The sequence below is a fragment of the Brachyhypopomus gauderio genome, chromosome 7, assembly GCF_052324685.1.
Source record: "Brachyhypopomus gauderio isolate BG-103 chromosome 7, BGAUD_0.2, whole genome shotgun sequence".
Classification (NCBI taxonomy): domain Eukaryota; kingdom Metazoa; phylum Chordata; class Actinopteri; order Gymnotiformes; family Hypopomidae; genus Brachyhypopomus; species Brachyhypopomus gauderio.
The window spans coordinates 9,761,628-9,779,080 of record NC_135217.1 but is presented as its reverse complement, the minus strand read 5'-3'; the positions used below and the strand labels follow the sequence as shown (position 1 = coordinate 9,779,080).

General features: G+C 41.4%; 2 protein-coding genes across 2 annotated transcripts; both read left to right on the top strand.

The window, feature by feature from the left end:
- The first annotated feature begins 4,847 nt into the window (after window positions 1-4,847).
- eif4e1b (eukaryotic translation initiation factor 4E family member 1B) lies at window positions 4,848-8,300 on the top strand. The gene is made up of 7 exons (XM_077011505.1): window positions 4,848-4,995; window positions 5,181-5,275; window positions 5,421-5,516; window positions 6,105-6,168; window positions 6,428-6,541; window positions 7,186-7,325; window positions 7,851-8,300. Exons 1-7 carry the CDS (start codon window positions 4,972-4,974, stop codon window positions 7,963-7,965), a joined length of 648 nt encoding a protein of 215 aa, XP_076867620.1. The 5' UTR covers window positions 4,848-4,971; the 3' UTR covers window positions 7,966-8,300.
- Window positions 8,301-8,398: 98 nt separating this feature from the next.
- casr (calcium-sensing receptor) lies at window positions 8,399-15,647 on the top strand. Its single transcript, XM_077011504.1, has 7 exons — window positions 8,399-9,471; window positions 9,889-10,543; window positions 10,819-11,125; window positions 11,385-12,224; window positions 12,645-12,875; window positions 13,080-13,203; window positions 13,554-15,647. Exons 2-7 carry the CDS (start codon window positions 10,326-10,328, stop codon window positions 14,699-14,701), a joined length of 2,868 nt encoding a protein of 955 aa, XP_076867619.1. The 5' UTR covers window positions 8,399-9,471; window positions 9,889-10,325; the 3' UTR covers window positions 14,702-15,647.
- Window positions 15,648-17,453: the final 1,806 nt, after the last annotated feature.

Sequence of the window (17,453 nt, the reverse complement as noted above, 5' to 3'; positions counted from 1 at the left end):
TCTGTCAGTCTGTTTCATGAGGGTAAATGACACCTTGGTCATTTCTCCAAAGTTCCCACATACACTCAGAATTTACTGCTTACTTACTTTTTTCAATGGAAACTGCTTCTATATAAGATACGTTTGGGAAATCATCAGTACTGAAGCTGTAGCCATAAGAGGACAAACAAGCAGAAAGCGCGTGTCCATTTCAAATGTACTCGTATTCCGCTGTAATGTCTATACAACTGTGTTGGAGCTAAATTACTTATGAGCAGAACTGTAAAACATGCACTCCTGCTGAAAAGTGATGTTTATTTAAAGGTTGAAATTGTGTTTCATGGAGTAAATATGAGGATGCGGAACACAGGTAAGAGAGAAAGAGATGAAAACACGCACAATTTAAAACAATTTAAACAGATGAAAACACGCACATTCACTGATTCATTGATGATTTTTTATATTTTAGAATATTTAGCATTTATATTATCTAAAACGCAAGAAGAAAAGGTGTAAAATAGTTGTAAGTAAAGGAGAAAGAAAAAATATAACCACATGCAGTGATTATGGGGTCCAAGTCCCTGCATGGACTCCCACTCACACATCTGACACGAAGGAATGCAAAGCGAAAGCATGAACAAGATGCCTGCAGTTTCAGAGTACCTATACGTTCACAGCGACGTCCACCGAGAGTTTGTAGAAGGTCTGGTACAACATGCATAAGGATATGGAGAGAGATGATGATTAGTTACTAAGGTATGGGTGGGTATGGTAGGGCAGAGTTTCCAAGAACTTTACAGGCACGTGTACGTGTGTCTATGTTTAAAAGAGAGAGACAAAGAGAGAAAGAGAACTTATTCACTTCAGTCACAGACGTACAATATATGTCAACATCTGAATGCATACGTGCATCTGTCTGTGTGTATCTGGGTCACTCTGTACTGGTTAAATTATGACTAGTCACTGAGGTATGGGTATGTATGGGCAGGGCAGTGTGTAGGTGAATCATATATGTAGGCATGTGTGTGTGGCAGGGTGTATAAGAGAGAGAGAGAGAGAGAGAGAGAGCATGGAGTGTGTGTTTGTGTGTGGAGCAGTGTTCAGTTAACCCGTACATTTAGGCATGTGTGAATATACAAACTATGACTGAAATGAATACATCAGACCTGTGTGTGTGTGTGTGTGTGTGTGTGTGTGTGTGTGTGTGTGTGTGTGTGTGTGTGTGTGTGTGTGTGAGAAAAAAGAAGCCAAATATCAGTTTGTCATGCATCAGTTAGTCACTGATGTATGTAGGCATGTGTGTGTGGCAGGCTGAGAGAGAAAAGGAAACAATTTTAACAATTAAAACAAATGAAAACTCATACATAATCACTGATTCATTTATTAATTTATTTATATATTTTAGAATATAGAATTCTAATACTCAAGAGAAAAAGAAGCAAAATAAATCTAAAGGAAAAAAGTTATTGATGTTCATTATTGTAGAATGTAAAATGGACTGTGGCCATGTCTTCTTTTAGCATGCCTAAATGGCGCCACTGCGTGGTAGAGTATGGAAATGAACAAATTCAATTCGTAATTGGAAATGGACAACATATTTTTCACTGTATTTATTAACCATGAATTTCATGGTTGGCATGAAACAACATAAAGGTTACAATAAATCGAAAAACCTTCAGTTCCCCTCTTACCCATATCCATTCAAAAGAAACACCCAACAACCCACCCTTTCCCTCTTGAATATACTCCCAACACCCCTCTCTAACCCTCCCGAGAACACACCCCTGCCCCACCAAGCACTCCAGAGGTGGGGTAGAGAGGCTAGATGAAAGAGCAAACATATACAGCATACAGAAGTGCAGAAATCCAAGGGCATGAAAAACTGCTGACATACAAATAAAATAAAATAAACTTAATTAAAGGGATTTTACTGCAGGACTGCTGAGTAGGGTTCCATCCTTTCTGTATGCTTCATTTGCAGCTTGTAGAATGAGCTCAGTGTCAAGGGAAAAGGTACATACTGTATTTCAAACTGAGCTGGCCATGTCTTGAAGGAAGATGGTTCCATCAGTGGATGTGGTGGTACATGAATCAACCACTTCCTATAACTCTGCACAACTGCTACTAAAGCTGTATTGGTGTCCTTTAGCAGTCAACGGATCCTCAAGTGTTAATGAGATTGCTGGTTCAGTAAGAAGCACTTTTATGGTGTCTGTATTCTTAATTTGGCTAGTTTCAAGGAGAGTACAAAACTAATCATCAAATTCTTGATCCTGGAACTGTGTGCTAAAATCTTGTTCAACTGCAGATGTCTTTTGTACAATATTTTTCAATTCCTCCACAGTGAGGAACTCCTGAAGGTAAGGAAAGTTTGTTTATTTCTTCTTTCAGTAGGACTCGAAGTCTGGCAGTCAGAAAAAAAACAAGATTATGTTGAATTTAGACTGGCAAAGAATCAAATTATATCTTATGACACTGAAGTAAGTTAAAATGTATTTAAACATTGTTTGTGCTAAAGACCTAAGTGCAGTGACCAGTATAGTATGTATAGTAAGAAACATACTTGGTTATGCAAATACTTGTTTTTGCAGTGTTTCAACAGATGAATTTTAGTGTGAGTAAAGAACAGTGGCGGACTTAGCAATTTGGGGGCTCAAGGCGAAATTAGCTAGGGGGCCCATCAATATTAATATGCGAGAAATAAGTTAGCTAGTCAGGGGGCCCCTACAGTGGGCTGCAGTGGGAGGGGCCCAAGGCAGTTGCCTAGCCACGCCTCTATGCAAAGACCGCCTCTGGTAAAGAATTAAAATATAATTATTTTCAAAGCACATGATGTGACCACAGAGTGCAATATTATGGCTTAAATATGACTATATTTATATGGCTTGAGTAACTGGTGCCATAGCAGGTCACTGTATTGGCCACCTGGACACATGTCTCTCCAGGAAACCTTCTTAGTGCTGCTTCCTGAATGTTCTCCTTGAGGATATCCACGGGCACTGCAGACACATTTGAGACACTTGAGGGCAAGTCTGAGTATGTCTGTGCCATGCAGATTGTAAGGCAGCATGAACTGACGCTTAGCAGCAAGAGACGATAAAATGTTGTGAAAACAGCTTCTATGTCGAACGACTCGTTCAAAAAAAGGCTGTACTTTGGTTCAAAGCACATTGGCCATAGAGCTCCGAGCGTTCCAAAAGCCTCGATGAGTGGTGGATAATGTTCAAGAAGAAAACCTGCATGTATCTATACTGGTGTTCTGATATCTTGATGTCAAGGTGTCTAATTGTGTCATGTGTGAAATGGTGAAACCAATATTTCAGCAACGTCTTTAAGATCCATCCATCTGTCCATCTGTCTCTAAAAGAAAATAAAGACATGCATAAAAGTTGTTAGTTTAGTTGTTCCTTCAAAAGAAGGAATGCCCTTAAACCACACCGGACAAGGAATCATTTAACTAATAAATCAACAATATCTTCTCCATTCATTCACTGGTTGGTTGTATGCAAGGGTCGTTCAGGAATTGATGTGGTGGGGTTTATAGGCTATATGGAGGCCCCCATAATTGTGAGAACAGATGTAGGAAAGTGTGGCTTTTGAGCTGTAAATTAAACTGTATCACTGTGATGAAACAATTGAGTGTTGGTGTTGATATTGACAATATTGTAGCCACAAGCTAGCTTCAACTTACTACAGCCACACTACGTTAGCTTCACACTTAAAGCAACGAGGAAACAAAACTGTCTATTTGGCTAGGTCGTAGCTGGAAAAATGTTGCCCGCCATGTATATTATTTCCCGCAGGGTTCATACTCCTTTTCCGAAGTAAACTTCAAGCACTTTTAAAGCACTTTCAATGCCCATTTTCAATATATTATTGGTATCCGCGCGGATATCTTGACCGCAGTGACATGTTTACATGTTATGTACAGAACCTGTGTAAGCTTCTGCATAAAGCCTACGTCATGTCATATGTCATTTTTAACAAGATACTGTCATAATTATGAGATGTTGATTTGATAATTGCGACATACTACATCGTTTTAATGACACGACGTTCATACGTCACAAGATCTCGTAATCATGGCATTTGTTTATCATTCTTGGCAGCAATACGCTGCCGTACATACATTTCTAGACCTCTTTATGTCAAATAACCTGTCAAAACATTGTTCATAAACATTTTGCTTTATTGTTGAGACTGCTTACACTTGCTTTATCACCTTAGTTATGAGTGAAATTAGCTGTCAAGCTCACCATACGATGTCTCCGACATGCATTCTGTCGCGCACACAACCTCAGAGCAATTAAAACTATCGTTACATATCAATTGGTGTTGTAACAACAATGCAAGATTAGTTGTTTTGATTGGCGTCAGACACTGACACAAAATACAGTAGCACAAAAGCCACATATCAGTTGTATTAATCTATATAATTAATCAAATTTTCTTTTAGCAACTTTTGGAAAGAAAATCTACTTACAATCTGTCTGATATTTAGGCTACGGGAGGCACATCCCACAGTTCTATTCGAGCAGTTTACTTGGATTTGAAACCATGACCGGTGCCCATTTACTAATTTTTAGAAAAATCCGAAAGTGCTAGTTTTGATGAAAGCATGGAGTATGCGTGGAGTGTGTACAAATAACATTATGCACGAACAACAGAATTAAAGATGTCAGTTTAGCCTCCATAGTTGGTCATGATAATCATCTGTGCATATCACGCACACTGGCAAATAACAACGAAGAGCTCAGAAGAACAAATTAGATCTAAAACATCCTTATTATAGCCCAATCATAAGAATTCTTTACATTAATCTTACAAACAAAATCTAATATTTTCTAATAAGCGCAAATAAACTAACGAAACGATACCAGCGAATAGGAACATTGGCTACTCTATTAACTAATTAATTGCCATGCAAATGATCGGAAGACTTTTTGAAGCGCACCGCGATCTTCAGCCAACCTGCCACGTTTCGGGTTCGACATGGCGACTTGCGCAGTACAGCTGGTGAGCATGACCTGGCTTCGACGAAATTTGTTAGTATAACTCCACCAAACACATAACAGGCACTGTAAAGCTCTGTTTCTTCGGCAGTTTACTTTCTGCTTGACACGCCGAACAAATTTCGGCTTTATTATGCCGTACAGTAATACCACATTAAACAATCATATCTCGTGCCGTCATCTTGACAGATTGATAAACGACCCAAGAGTAAACCACAGAAGAAAGAGGTATTGGCGGTGAGCGTCGTGAAGGAACCGCTTGCTAGGCATCCGTTACAAAATCGGTTTGTTCACACACGACTTCAAATAAGGCTTATAATAATCCCCGAGTCTTACGTGGTACACATGAATATGGTTATTTCTTTTATTTATTATTATTATTTTTGTACATAGCACGTGTTTTGAAAGTTGTTTGTCTGTTCTGTTTAGATGGGCTCTTTGGTTCTACAAGAACGATAAGAGCAAAATGTGGCAGGATAACCTCAGACTCATTACCAAGTTTGACACTGTTGAGGACTTCTGGGGGTACGTTTGAAGTGTTTTCGGTTATACTGTAGCTCTGAAAATTGAACGATGGACTCAAATCAGAGTTTCATGGCTTCAATAAAGTTGTTTAGGTGTCATTATCAAGGGTCTTGAATAGGTTCGTGAAAGGTTCTGGAGCTTCTGTCTCTCTTCCCTTCAAAGCAGTCTGAGACAACTGATCATGGGTGCAAAACAAGAAAACTAGAGATCTAACCCGCTGCTGACTAACCAAAGAGGCTTGTTTACTTTTTTCTAATCGGGAGAATGTCCTTTCAAACATGGGTGGTATTTAGGCCAATATTTGTTACTGAGGGTTATACAAAATAATGTATGTGGTGTGGTATTCTAGTATAAGAATGTAGTATAGTATAATATATAACTATTATACTTATATAATAGTATAAGCATATTTTCAGGTGTCCAGCGCCTGCTTGGGCATTTAAAGGCACTCGTTTGTTTTTTGTTCTGTTTTTTTGCTCAAAGGTGTGTGTCAGGGTTGAGTTTTTGTGTGCATGTGGAAGAAAGAATGTATTTATTTTCTTTTGAAAGTAGAAATTTCTTATCAGCCTATTCTTTATTATGCTGCAGGTTGTTCAACAACATTCAGTCAGCCAGCAAGCTCTCATCAGGTTGTGACTATTCTGTGTTCAAGGTGAAGGATTTGTATTGAATTTGTCATTTGTCCTGTCATTTGTCATTGAATTTGTCATTTGTCCTGTAATTTTTTGTCATTGAATTTGTCCTGCACTTTGGGATGGCACTGGTGCGATTTGCGTGTCTCGTAGCGTGTGGTGTGAATTGCTTTTTGGTGTGCTGTGTAGCAGCACAGCATGAGGTGTGTGTGTGTGTGTGTGTGTGTGCGCACCTGCTGTAGTGCGGTATGAAGAGCCTGTGTGGCTCTTCCTCTGCAGGACGGCATTGAGCCGATGTGGGAGGACAGAAGCAACAAGTGCGGTGGCCGCTGGCTCATCACCCTCTCCAAGCAACAGAGGCACAGCGAGCTGGATCGATTCTGGCGGGAAACGGTCCGAAATCGCGCACGCACACACACAAAGAGCTCGTGGCATGTTGAGACATGTTGAGAGAGATGTTATCTGCGTCCATTCCCTTGCTATAATATCAGTTCAGCTGTGGAAAGAGAAGGCGTGGGAAGGTCAGCATAATGGGAATTGCTCTTTTGTAAATGTAAAGAGTTGCCAAGCAGGTTGGTATGAATTCTCCTCTAGTCTCCTCAAGTCATTTGGCAGATTTTTTTTCAGAGAAACATTGCATGGACAGTGAGGTGCATTCCAACATGGTCTTAGTTTGAGTCTGTAAACTTTGAGGGTTGCTTTCCCAAAGATTAATCCTACACCTAGACTAAAATCTCCTTATAAAAAAAAAAAAACGTTTAATTGTAAATAACCACTGAGATTGCTATTTACTTTAGCTGATGTCCAGGAAACTGCTCATAGTAAGCAGAAATGAACTATTTAGTGGGGGGAAAGGGAAGCAGGCCGCTGCATTGAGGTGTTTTATCACGTGCCGTGAACCCAAGAGAGACTCTTACAGTTTATGAAAGTCCTAAATGAAATGTTGGAATTTGCACCTTCAGCACTTTAACGCTTATGAGTTTTGGTTCAAGCTGTCTTCTGTCATGTGACCCAGGGACTGCTAATCACTCTTGCAGCTGCTGTGTCTTATTGGGGAAGGATTTGGCCCCTACAGCAGAGACGTCTGCGGAGCCGTTATTAATGTACGTGCTAAAGGGGACAAAATCGCTGTATGGACCACCAACACGGAGAACGCTGAGGCTGTGACCCACATTGGGTGAGGGCGTGTCTGCTTTAGACTTCAGCCAGGGTTAGGGACATTTGGGTAGCACAAAGTCCCTTGTTTTAATTTTTTTTATTATTTTAAATGCAGTCGAGCATTATCCAGAGTAAAGTTCAGACAATGTTAGATGCATCTTTACGCATCATGTTGGACTCGTGGATTTCACAGCCAGATGTGGGCCATCGGTTGTCCAGTTTGCTCTGGACAATAATGGTCATGGAAAAGGGATTTGTGCCTAGCAACCTAACGAAGCTAATTACCCATTAGACCAAAACTAACGAAGCTAATTACCCATTAGACCAAACGGCGCAGGGTGTTTGCTGCACTCCACGGCTGCTTGGATATGTGGCGGTGCGCCGAGCACGCCATTGGACAACCAGGGAACATTAAACCGTTTTGTAGTAGTCAGAAAAGCTTCAAATTTAAATGGGGGGGGGGGAAAAAAGTTTTTGAGCGAAGATATTTTATGTACAGCAGAACATCTCAAATCTTGTGTTTAAAACCTTTTTGTCTCTTCAGCCGCAAGTACAAAGAGTGTCTTGGCCTCCCTGCAAAGCTTGTGATTGGATATCAGGCCCATGCAGACACTGCTACCAAGAGCAACTCCATTACCAAGAACAAATTTGTTGTATGAATAGAAATGGAGGCTTTTTTGTTCCCCTCATCTGGTGGCTGCTGATGACCCTCGCCACAAGGAGATTTCTGTTGGAGATTCGTTTTGTTCACTTAAGGAAGTGTTCGTCACCAGGTTTAATAAATGGGCTGAATAGGGGTGGGGAGTGGGCGTGCAGGTGTGCTACACGCTAAAGACCTTGTAGTGACTGAAGCACTGTGTGTTTTTAAGTTCTTCTTTTGAGGTGTGTAGTTTTGTGTACTATTGTATTGTTGAAAGCTACATCTGCCCCAATTCCCTCCCACATGTTTTTGTTTTGTTTGTTTTTTGAAAAATAAATATGAAAATGAACCTTCCATGGTAGTTTTGCCTTAATTTAGCCTTCATTCCAGAAGGAAAGTGGCCACCTTAGGATCAAATGTACAGAATGGGGGGGAAAATGGGCAAAGCGTCCTGCAAGTCCCCCAACAGATTAATGCAATTTTAAGGGTTTGCATAGTAGCCTCGGAATGTCCTGATGTTAAGTTGAGCTTTAGGCTTTATAAAAAAGCATTTTGAGGGGCATTCTGGCTCAGAAATTGGGATTTACCCTTAAACAAGTGGTCAAGGGCATGTGAAATAGGACTGACCAGAGGCTGCTTCTAAGTGCCCACAGGAAATGGACAGATCTCCTCTGGTTAATGTTTTACTGTGCCTAAAGGAACAGGCAGCGTTACACTGAGTCAGACTACCCGGACTTAATTGAACAACTCAATAAAAATATCTGCAAGCTGACAAAGAGGCTGATCATTATGATCAACTGAAATTTCTCAATAGTGGTGTAACTTTTCCAGGGATGGTGATTGTGTTTCCCAAGCTGTATAGTTAACACAATCACATGGCTGTCGGTATGTCTATTCTTTGAGAACTGATGGATTTTAAAGCTTTTCTAAAAGGGGGTAAGTGTCTTTTGCATAAATTCTTACTTTTCCTGTCCTTTTCCTGATCTTTTGGTACTTTTATTTCTTTGCTTGCTTATTTAATGTTCTATTAACTTTGAATAGTTAGTATTGATTTAATAAGCACATTTAGGGCTGTTTATATATTTCATTGGAAATTTTGCTGCGAAGTTCAGATCGGTTTAGGTTGCGGTAGGATGGTATTCAGTACTGCCAGTGTGTGTGTGTGTGTGTGATATTTCTGATATTCTTACTATTTGCTATTACTTACTATTTTAATGTATACCAAGCTCAAATTTTGGGACAACTGTCATATGTAATACAGAAACTATCAAAACTTGCCACTTGTTTTACAACTTTAAAATACATTTAATATGAAACAAGTCTACACAGCATGCAGTTTCTTTTGTATAATCAGAACCTCTATCTTTTTCCAGGGAGCTTTCCGGTGAGTTTCTGTTGAATCGTTAGGTCCTGCTCCTGCATATTTCCAGGGTTAATCAGCAAGATGCTGGACTATTATTGCACCTTCGGTGGGAAGGCAGGTTATGGCCAACATGGTGTTACACCCAACAACCCTAGCAAGGAGGTCAGTGGTGTGAAACAAAGCACCCTTTACATCACATCTTTCTTACTGTGTTGGTCAAAGTAACAACTCCTTTTTTTCCCGCTGATCTCAGATCAGCATTGTGATGGCTATCAAATTTTCTTGTTATGGTTTGGCTAGTGAAGATACTGGGTCAGAGATTTCTGTGTCTGTAGCCAACATGCATAAGTCATGGGGGAAGGTGAACAGGTTTTATTGGGGGTGAAATGGTAGGCCAGAAGCTACTGAAAGATGGTGTGAAACTAACGCCCATTTAAAATAAAAGAGGGGTTGGGTCTATCTTCTTGTTCTGAGCCATTGCTTTTCTGAAGGTTCGTGAATAAATGGAGTCTCAATTAAATTTTGTTTAGTAGTGATATTTTGACCAGAACAAGGTGTTATTCTTTTTTTTTTCTATAGGGTGACGCTACAATAAATTAGTCCAAAAAGTAGTTAAAGGGGAGACAGAATGAACACGCGTGCAAACGCCTCTAGACTGAACCTTCTTGGACCCAGTCTTCCTTAAGCACACCCCATCCACTTCAAACAGTATCAGAGATGAAGACAGGACCGGTCAGTTCAGCGCCAGAGGAGAGAACACCACCAGAGAAGAGATTGACAGGCCCTCAGATAGATCCTCCATCAGCTGTTTGGTGACTAGCACAATGGGTTTGACTTGCATAGCCATCCCTGGTCACCTCTAATACAGATCTATTTCCATTTTCAAACATATTCATATTCGTGCTCAAGCATTTGCATTTGATACCTCTGGTGTAACAGGGAGTAAAATCTGGATTCTGTAAACAGTAATTCTGTAAACAGAATCTAATTAATTCAGTGGAGAAAGCTCTCTGAAGATGCAGCTCAGAGCTGAGACCATGAGCTTTTACCTAAATTTCTACCTGCACTACCTTGTACTACTGGGATCAAGTTCTGGTGTTACTACCTATGGCCCCCAACAGAGGGCGCAGAAGACTGGTGACATACTGCTGGGGGGGCTCTTCCCAATTCATTTTGGAGTGGCCTCCAAAGATCAGGACTTGGCAGCTAGACCAGAGGCAACCGAGTGTGTAAGGTATGTTGAAGTGCTGTATCCAAGGGCAGAAGTCTTAACAAATAATTAAAATGTTTTTAAAATTTATATAGCACCTTTTTAAGGAATTGATTCAGAATTTTGTAAACCAATTTTTCTTGCAAACTAATTTGGACACATGGATTTCATGGACGGAATGTCTTAATTCTTGGAATGACGAGATGCTGCCTGTTTCTATCACAGATCGTTATGCTCTGATTTCTACGCATTGTCTGTTTGACTGAAACGTTCTTCCACTCCCCTTTTGTGTTGTTCAGATATAATTTCCGAGGATTCCGCTGGCTACAGGCCATGATCTTCGCCATCGAGGAAATCAACAACAGCTCTGCTCTTTTACCCAACATCACCCTGGGCTACCGCATATTTGATACCTGTAATACCGTCTCCAAGGCTTTGGAGGCCTCCTTGAGTTTCGTGGCACAGAATAAGATTGATTCCCTGAACTTGGATGAGTTTTGCAACTGCACTGGGAACATCCCATCAACCATTGCAGTGGTTGGGGCTTCTGGGTCTGCAGTTTCTACTGCTGTGGCAGACCTTGTGGGACTCTTCTACATACCACAGGTCAGAAACCATTTTTTGCATTTTTATGTACTTCATTAAATGACGGAAAAAAGTATGAAAATACGGTATGTTAACCGTTGATAGAGTAATGAGCACTGGAGTGAAGATTTTGGTCACAAAACATGGCAGCTGGCCCATGATCAATCAAAACTGGTGCATCAGAATCCAATTGTTATTTGTGCTTTAGGTAAACGTAGTCTTTACTCTTCCTCTCTTCCCATTTTACTTCCTGTCGATCTTCTCTGTCTTGTCCCATCAGATCAGCTACGCGTCATCTAGCCGCCTCCTGAGTAAAAAAAGCCAGTACAAATCCTTCATGAGGACCATTCCAACGGATGAGTATCAGGCTATCGCCATGGCTGCGGTCATTGATCACTTCCAGTGGAACTGGGTCATCGCCATCGCCTCCGACGATGAGTATGGCCGGCCAGGCATCGAGAAGTTTGAAAATGAGATGTTGGACAGGGACATTTGCATCGATCTGAACATGCTGATCTCGCAGTACCTCGACGAGGCTGAGATAATGCGCCTGGCAGACCGCATTGAAAACTCTACTGCGAAGGTCATCGCCGTGTTTGCCAGTGGGCCCGATGTGGAACCACTGGTCAAGGAGATGGTGAGGCGTAACATCACAGATCGCGTGTGGCTAGCGAGTGAGGCGTGGGCCATCTCCAGCCTGGTGGCCAAGCCAGAGTACCTGGATGTCATGGGTGGGACTATAGGCTTCGCCTTGCAGGCAGGTCAGATGCCTGGCTTCAAGAAGTTCCTGCAGCAGGTCCACCCCAAGAAGTCTGCCCATAACGAATTCGTACAGGAGTTTTGGGAAGAGACGTTCAACTGTTACCTGGAGGACAGCCTCCGGAAGGTGGACAGTGAGAATGGAAGCACCAGCTTTAGGCCACTGTGTACAGGTGAGGAGGACATCACGAGTGTAGAGACACCGTATCTGGACTACACTCACCTGAGGATCTCCTACAATGTTTACATAGCAGTTTATGCCATAGCTGAGGCACTCCAGGACATTCTCACGTGTACACCTGGTAGAGGACTCTTTGCCAATGGCTCCTGTGCAGATATCAGGAAAGTGGAGGCGTGGCAGGTAACGTGACCTTTTTGAGCCAGGATATTTTTATGATATTTCAGCTAAAATGCTCCGTAGTGATTCACTAGCCTCACTCTGCTTTATCAGAATGGACAAAAAGTTTTTATTTGTTGTCACAACATGAATTGGTTTGGATGGAACATTTTGCTTGGGTAATGCTAACACAACACTAGCTCTGAACTTAGTTATTGGAAGAAATGAGAATAACCAGTCTTTGAATACCAGCATGGAAATAGCGGTTTTTAATAGAATACAGTACATAAATTTGATTCCTGGCTGATCACTTTGTTTCTTATTTATATTATACAAAGTTTATTCATAAATAAATTATATTAAAGTATATTCAATATATATATATATTTTATAAAGACACAGTAAATAAATTAGCAAAAAGTAAATAGCTTTTTGGTTCTGCAGGTCCTGAAGCAGTTGAGGCACCTGAAATTCCACAACAGCTTGGGGGAGAAGGTGCGTTTTGACGAAAGCAGCGAACTCTCGGCCAACTACACCATCATAAACTGGCAGCGGTCACCTGAGGATGGCTCTGTGGTCTTCAAAGAAGTCGGATATTATTTCATACATGGCAAAAAAGAGGTCAAGCTCTCCATAGACAAAACAAAAATACTGTGGAATGGCTATATGACTGAGGTGAGTTTAAAAACAGGATGCTGGAGGTTTTTTTTTTTTTCTTTTTCTTTACTGATTAAATACTGCTACAGAAACACTCATGGTTAACTTAAACATGTAAAATAATCTATATATATATTAACATGTTACCTCATTTTATAACCAATAATAAGACCCTAGCTTGTGGTCAAGTAAACAGTAGGTCTTCTGGTTGTCCGTTGGCAGGTCCCATTTTTGAATTGCAGTGATGACTGTGAAGCTGGGACCAGAAAGGGGATCATTGAAGGAAAGCCGAACTGCTGCTTTGAGTGTACCGAGTGCTCAGATGGTGAATACAGTGACCATAAAGGTGGGTTACATTTACATTTATGGCATTTGGCAGATGCCCTTATACAGAGCGACTTACATTTCTATCTCATTTTTATACAAGTGAGCAATTGAGGGTTACGGGCCTTGCTCAGGGGCACCTCAGTCATGGCCTCAGTCTGGGGATTGAACCCACGACCCTCCGGTCACAAGACCAGTTCCCTAACCACCAGGCCATGACTGGGTTAGAGGATTACCATCACATTTCTCATTCTCAACCTGAAACTGGATTGTTTTTTCCCCCTAACGTTTGAGTTATTTATTTTGGACCTGTGTGTATTTTTGTTTTGAATACTCTCTTGGTCTAACACCTACATTTTTTTTCATCAACAGATGCCAGTGTATGTACCAAATGTCCCAACAATTCCTGGTCCACGGGAAACCACACGTCCTGTTTCTTAAAGGAGATTGAATTTCTGTCCTGGTCAGAGCCTTTTGGGATTGCGTTGGCGCTGTTTGCTGCGCTTGGGGTCCTGCTGACCTCGTTTGTAATGGCGGTTTTTGTCCAGTTTCGGAATACGCCCGTGGTGAAGGCCTCAAACAGAGAGCTGTCCTACCTGCTCCTGTTCTCCCTCATCTGCTGTTTCTCCAGCTCGCTCATATTTATCGGTGAACCTCAGGACTGGACGTGTCGTCTACGGCAACCAGCCTTTGGAATCAGTTTTGTTCTCTGCATCTCTTGCATTCTGGTGAAAACCAACCGGGTTCTGCTGGTGTTCGAGGCCAAGATCCCCACCAGTCTGCATCGCAAGTGGTGGGGGATGAATCTGCAGTTTCTCTTAGTGTTTCTGTTTACATTTGTTCAAGTGATGATCTGCGTGGTCTGGCTGTACAATGCCCCACCGGCAAGCTACAGAAACTATGACATTGATGAGATCATCTTTATAACCTGCAATGAAGGGTCCATGATGGCTCTGGGGTTTCTGATTGGCTACACCTGCCTGCTGGCGGCTGTGTGCTTCTTCTTTGCCTTCAAGTCACGGAAGCTTCCGGAAAACTTCACGGAGGCCAAGTTCATTACTTTTAGTATGCTCATCTTCTTCATTGTGTGGATCTCCTTTGTCCCTGCTTACTTTAGCACCTATGGCAAGTTTGTGTCTGCAGTAGAGGTTATTGCCATTCTGGCTTCTAGCTTTAGCTTGCTAGCATGCATCTTCTTCAATAAGGTCTACATCATCCTCTTCAAGCCATCCAGGAACACTATAGAGGAGGTTCGCTCCAGCACGGCCGCTCACTCGTTCAAAGCAGCCGCAAAAGCCACGCTAAGGCAAAGTTCGGCGTCAAGGAAGAGATCCAGTAGTGCAGGCGGGTCTTCAGCCTCATCCCCCTCCTCCTCAATTAGCCTGAAGACCAATGGGAATGAGACAGGCACCCCTTCTGGGCAGAGGCGGAGCCAGAGGCCAAGGGTGAGCTTCGAGAGTGGAATGGTTAATCTCTCACTCAGCTTTGAGGAGGCGAGAGAGAACTCTGTGAAACTGTGACACTGAGAGACTTGCTTGCCAGAGGGGCAATTCTTTGGTGCTTAATATGGCTGCTACAGAGAAATTGTAGATGTTGATGACTTATTGCTTTGTTTGGTACATTAAAAAAAAAGTCTTTTTAGAGTCCAGTCTCTGAATTGAAAGCTGAACTTTCAATTCTCTGTCAAACCATGATTGTGTGGTCATGACCACAAATGAACTGAATGGCTTGACTGTTTTCCCATGGGGTATATGTTATGCTTAATTGTTTTGACCAAGATTGTCAAAGAACAGTACCAGCTTGTACATGCAATGTAACATTGACCCTGTTTGTTTGTTTTTTAAGTTGAGATCAGTGTCAAAAGAAGATGTTGCAACGTTATATTGTTATATGTGCAGTTCGATGTCGTCCTGCTAATTTGGTGCATCTGCACAAGTGCTTAACAACATGAGCAGATGGGGACCTTTCTCTTCTGGGACACTTCTGACAATATCACAGCCATTTTTCCTGGTTGTAATTATAAATGTGCTACAACCACAAGCTGTATCTGGAATAACATTTCTGGTTATCATTCTCATAACTTTTCTTAAGGTTGTTTTTAGACTGCAGTGTATATTTTGCCTAGGAAAGTGTTTTTGTCATCTTTTTATGTTTAACGCTGATAACTCAAGAGCATCATGTAGTCCTTTACATGAGGGAAGCTATTTAAATAAGGTTTTGATTAAAATGTATCCTGTTGGAAGGCCATTTCACATGAAAGCTTAAGGTGTATGCAACATGAAAAGTAAATATCCTCACTGTATGTTGAGGTAACAACCATTAAAATGACTTGTATTAAGACTAGGAAGTGTCCCCAAAAAGCACAGATCGTCAGTGTGTTCTTCATGGTGTCTGTTTCTACTGCCTCATAAAGGGTTCTAGTTGTTCTCATTAGGTGACATGATTTGATGGTTCTTGTTGAATAGTAATATCTGCAGTTGTAGTGTAGTGAAACGATTTAAATAAAACAAAATAGATTTGTGTAGTCAAAATAAAAATTCCAAACTTATTCGGGACATCCTTTACAACAGAAGTAGTCAAAATTGCAGTGCAGTGCACACGACAGAGAAAAAGAATGAAGAATAGGTCCTTCACAAGCTGGGCTTGTTTCTAGGGTTCCAGGAGGTGAAACCAGCTTATGTCCTAAACCAGTGGTTCCCAAACTTTTTCGGCCGTGCCCCCCTTTAGTAGATGAGAATATTTTTGCACCCCCCCCCCCCCCCCCCCCCCATATTGACACGTTTTACTTCCAAGCTCCGCGCCCCACCTGCAATAGCTCCGCGCCCCACCTAGGGGGTGCGCCCCCCACTGTCCTAAACAATGTTTAAATCCCAACATTAATTAAATGCAGTTCTAAAGTTCTGGGGGAGTAGATCAGTTATTTTTCCTTAATTTTTCTTTATTGCTGTCATAGTAACAACAGGCAATGCACAGGTATGTTGTCCATTAGCACCAACATGCCTCATAACTCTGATTGTCCGAGTTATCAGCATCCGTTCTCTTGGTTTCTCCAGTGTAAAGCTAGTCGTTACACCTGATACTGCTGACAACTTCTCCAGTAATGTCTGAGGTGGGGTGGTAATAGTTCCTTTTGTGTTATTTTAGTGGCTGTTAATCAATTAGCATGTAGCACATATAGAGTTTGCATCACAAGTATGTCTTTGGTGTCCTTATCTCATCTGTTGGAGATTGGCGTTAAGATAAGTGGGCTCTGAATTATTTTTGCAGACTTGTTTTTCATTTTAGCTAATGAGTTATCTGTAGGTTGATGAGTGAGCACAAATGAAATTCCTCTTGTCTTGTCCTCATGCCAGTATACTCCACCAAAGTATCTCAGTTATGTCTGACAGCAAAACTTCAAACTCCCTGGTGTATTTTCACTGTGCCAAGTCATGGCCCAAGTCATGGCCCACCTCAGTCAGCAGCAGTAGCGAACCGTGACCACTACCACACCCCCCGCAAAAAAAATTGTTTCCTCTCCTAATTACCTGCAATTTTAGTTTACAATTGAGACGACAGTACACCTTTAAAAACACAATAAACAATAACATATGTACTAGATAACTTCTTAAGCAAAATAAGGTTCCAACAAAATAAGGTTCACAGCTCCGTGTTCCTCGGGAGCGGAATATGTAAACAACGCGCACGAGGGCATCAAAGGACTGAATCCAAACAAGCTAGCGGTGGTACGCTAACGACAGCTAGCGTCGACACAGTGGGCGGAAATGATCATACAGTTAAACCCGCCCACAAAGACATACGATATGATTGGGCAATTTTACTGTCATTTGAAACTGGTATTGCGTTGAAATATAACTGCCAGGCCCTCTGTAAACGAACAGCGGGCATCACAGTGCTGATAGGGGGAGACACGGCTCACAGGCTTCCACTTAACCCCTCACCTTCCAACACAGATTGAATAGACACGGGTGAATAATTTATTTGCTTATATTTTTGTAATTGTTTAGATGTTGATTGTCAAACTAAGTGGATAAAATAAAATTGGATAAATTACATTATATATTTATGCTTTAAGAATATTTTAGGCCCACTGGTCAGCAGTGACTCACCAGACTGGTTTGGGTGTGGAGCTTTGACATTTGTCAGGATCCAGGGTATTAAATTTGATTTTGTAATCATGGGTTGTATAGTAGGATTTGTGTGTCTTTGTATTCAGAAGCATTTGTATTAGTTTTGTATTTGTATCGAGCCATTCTTTTGTCTGTCAATATT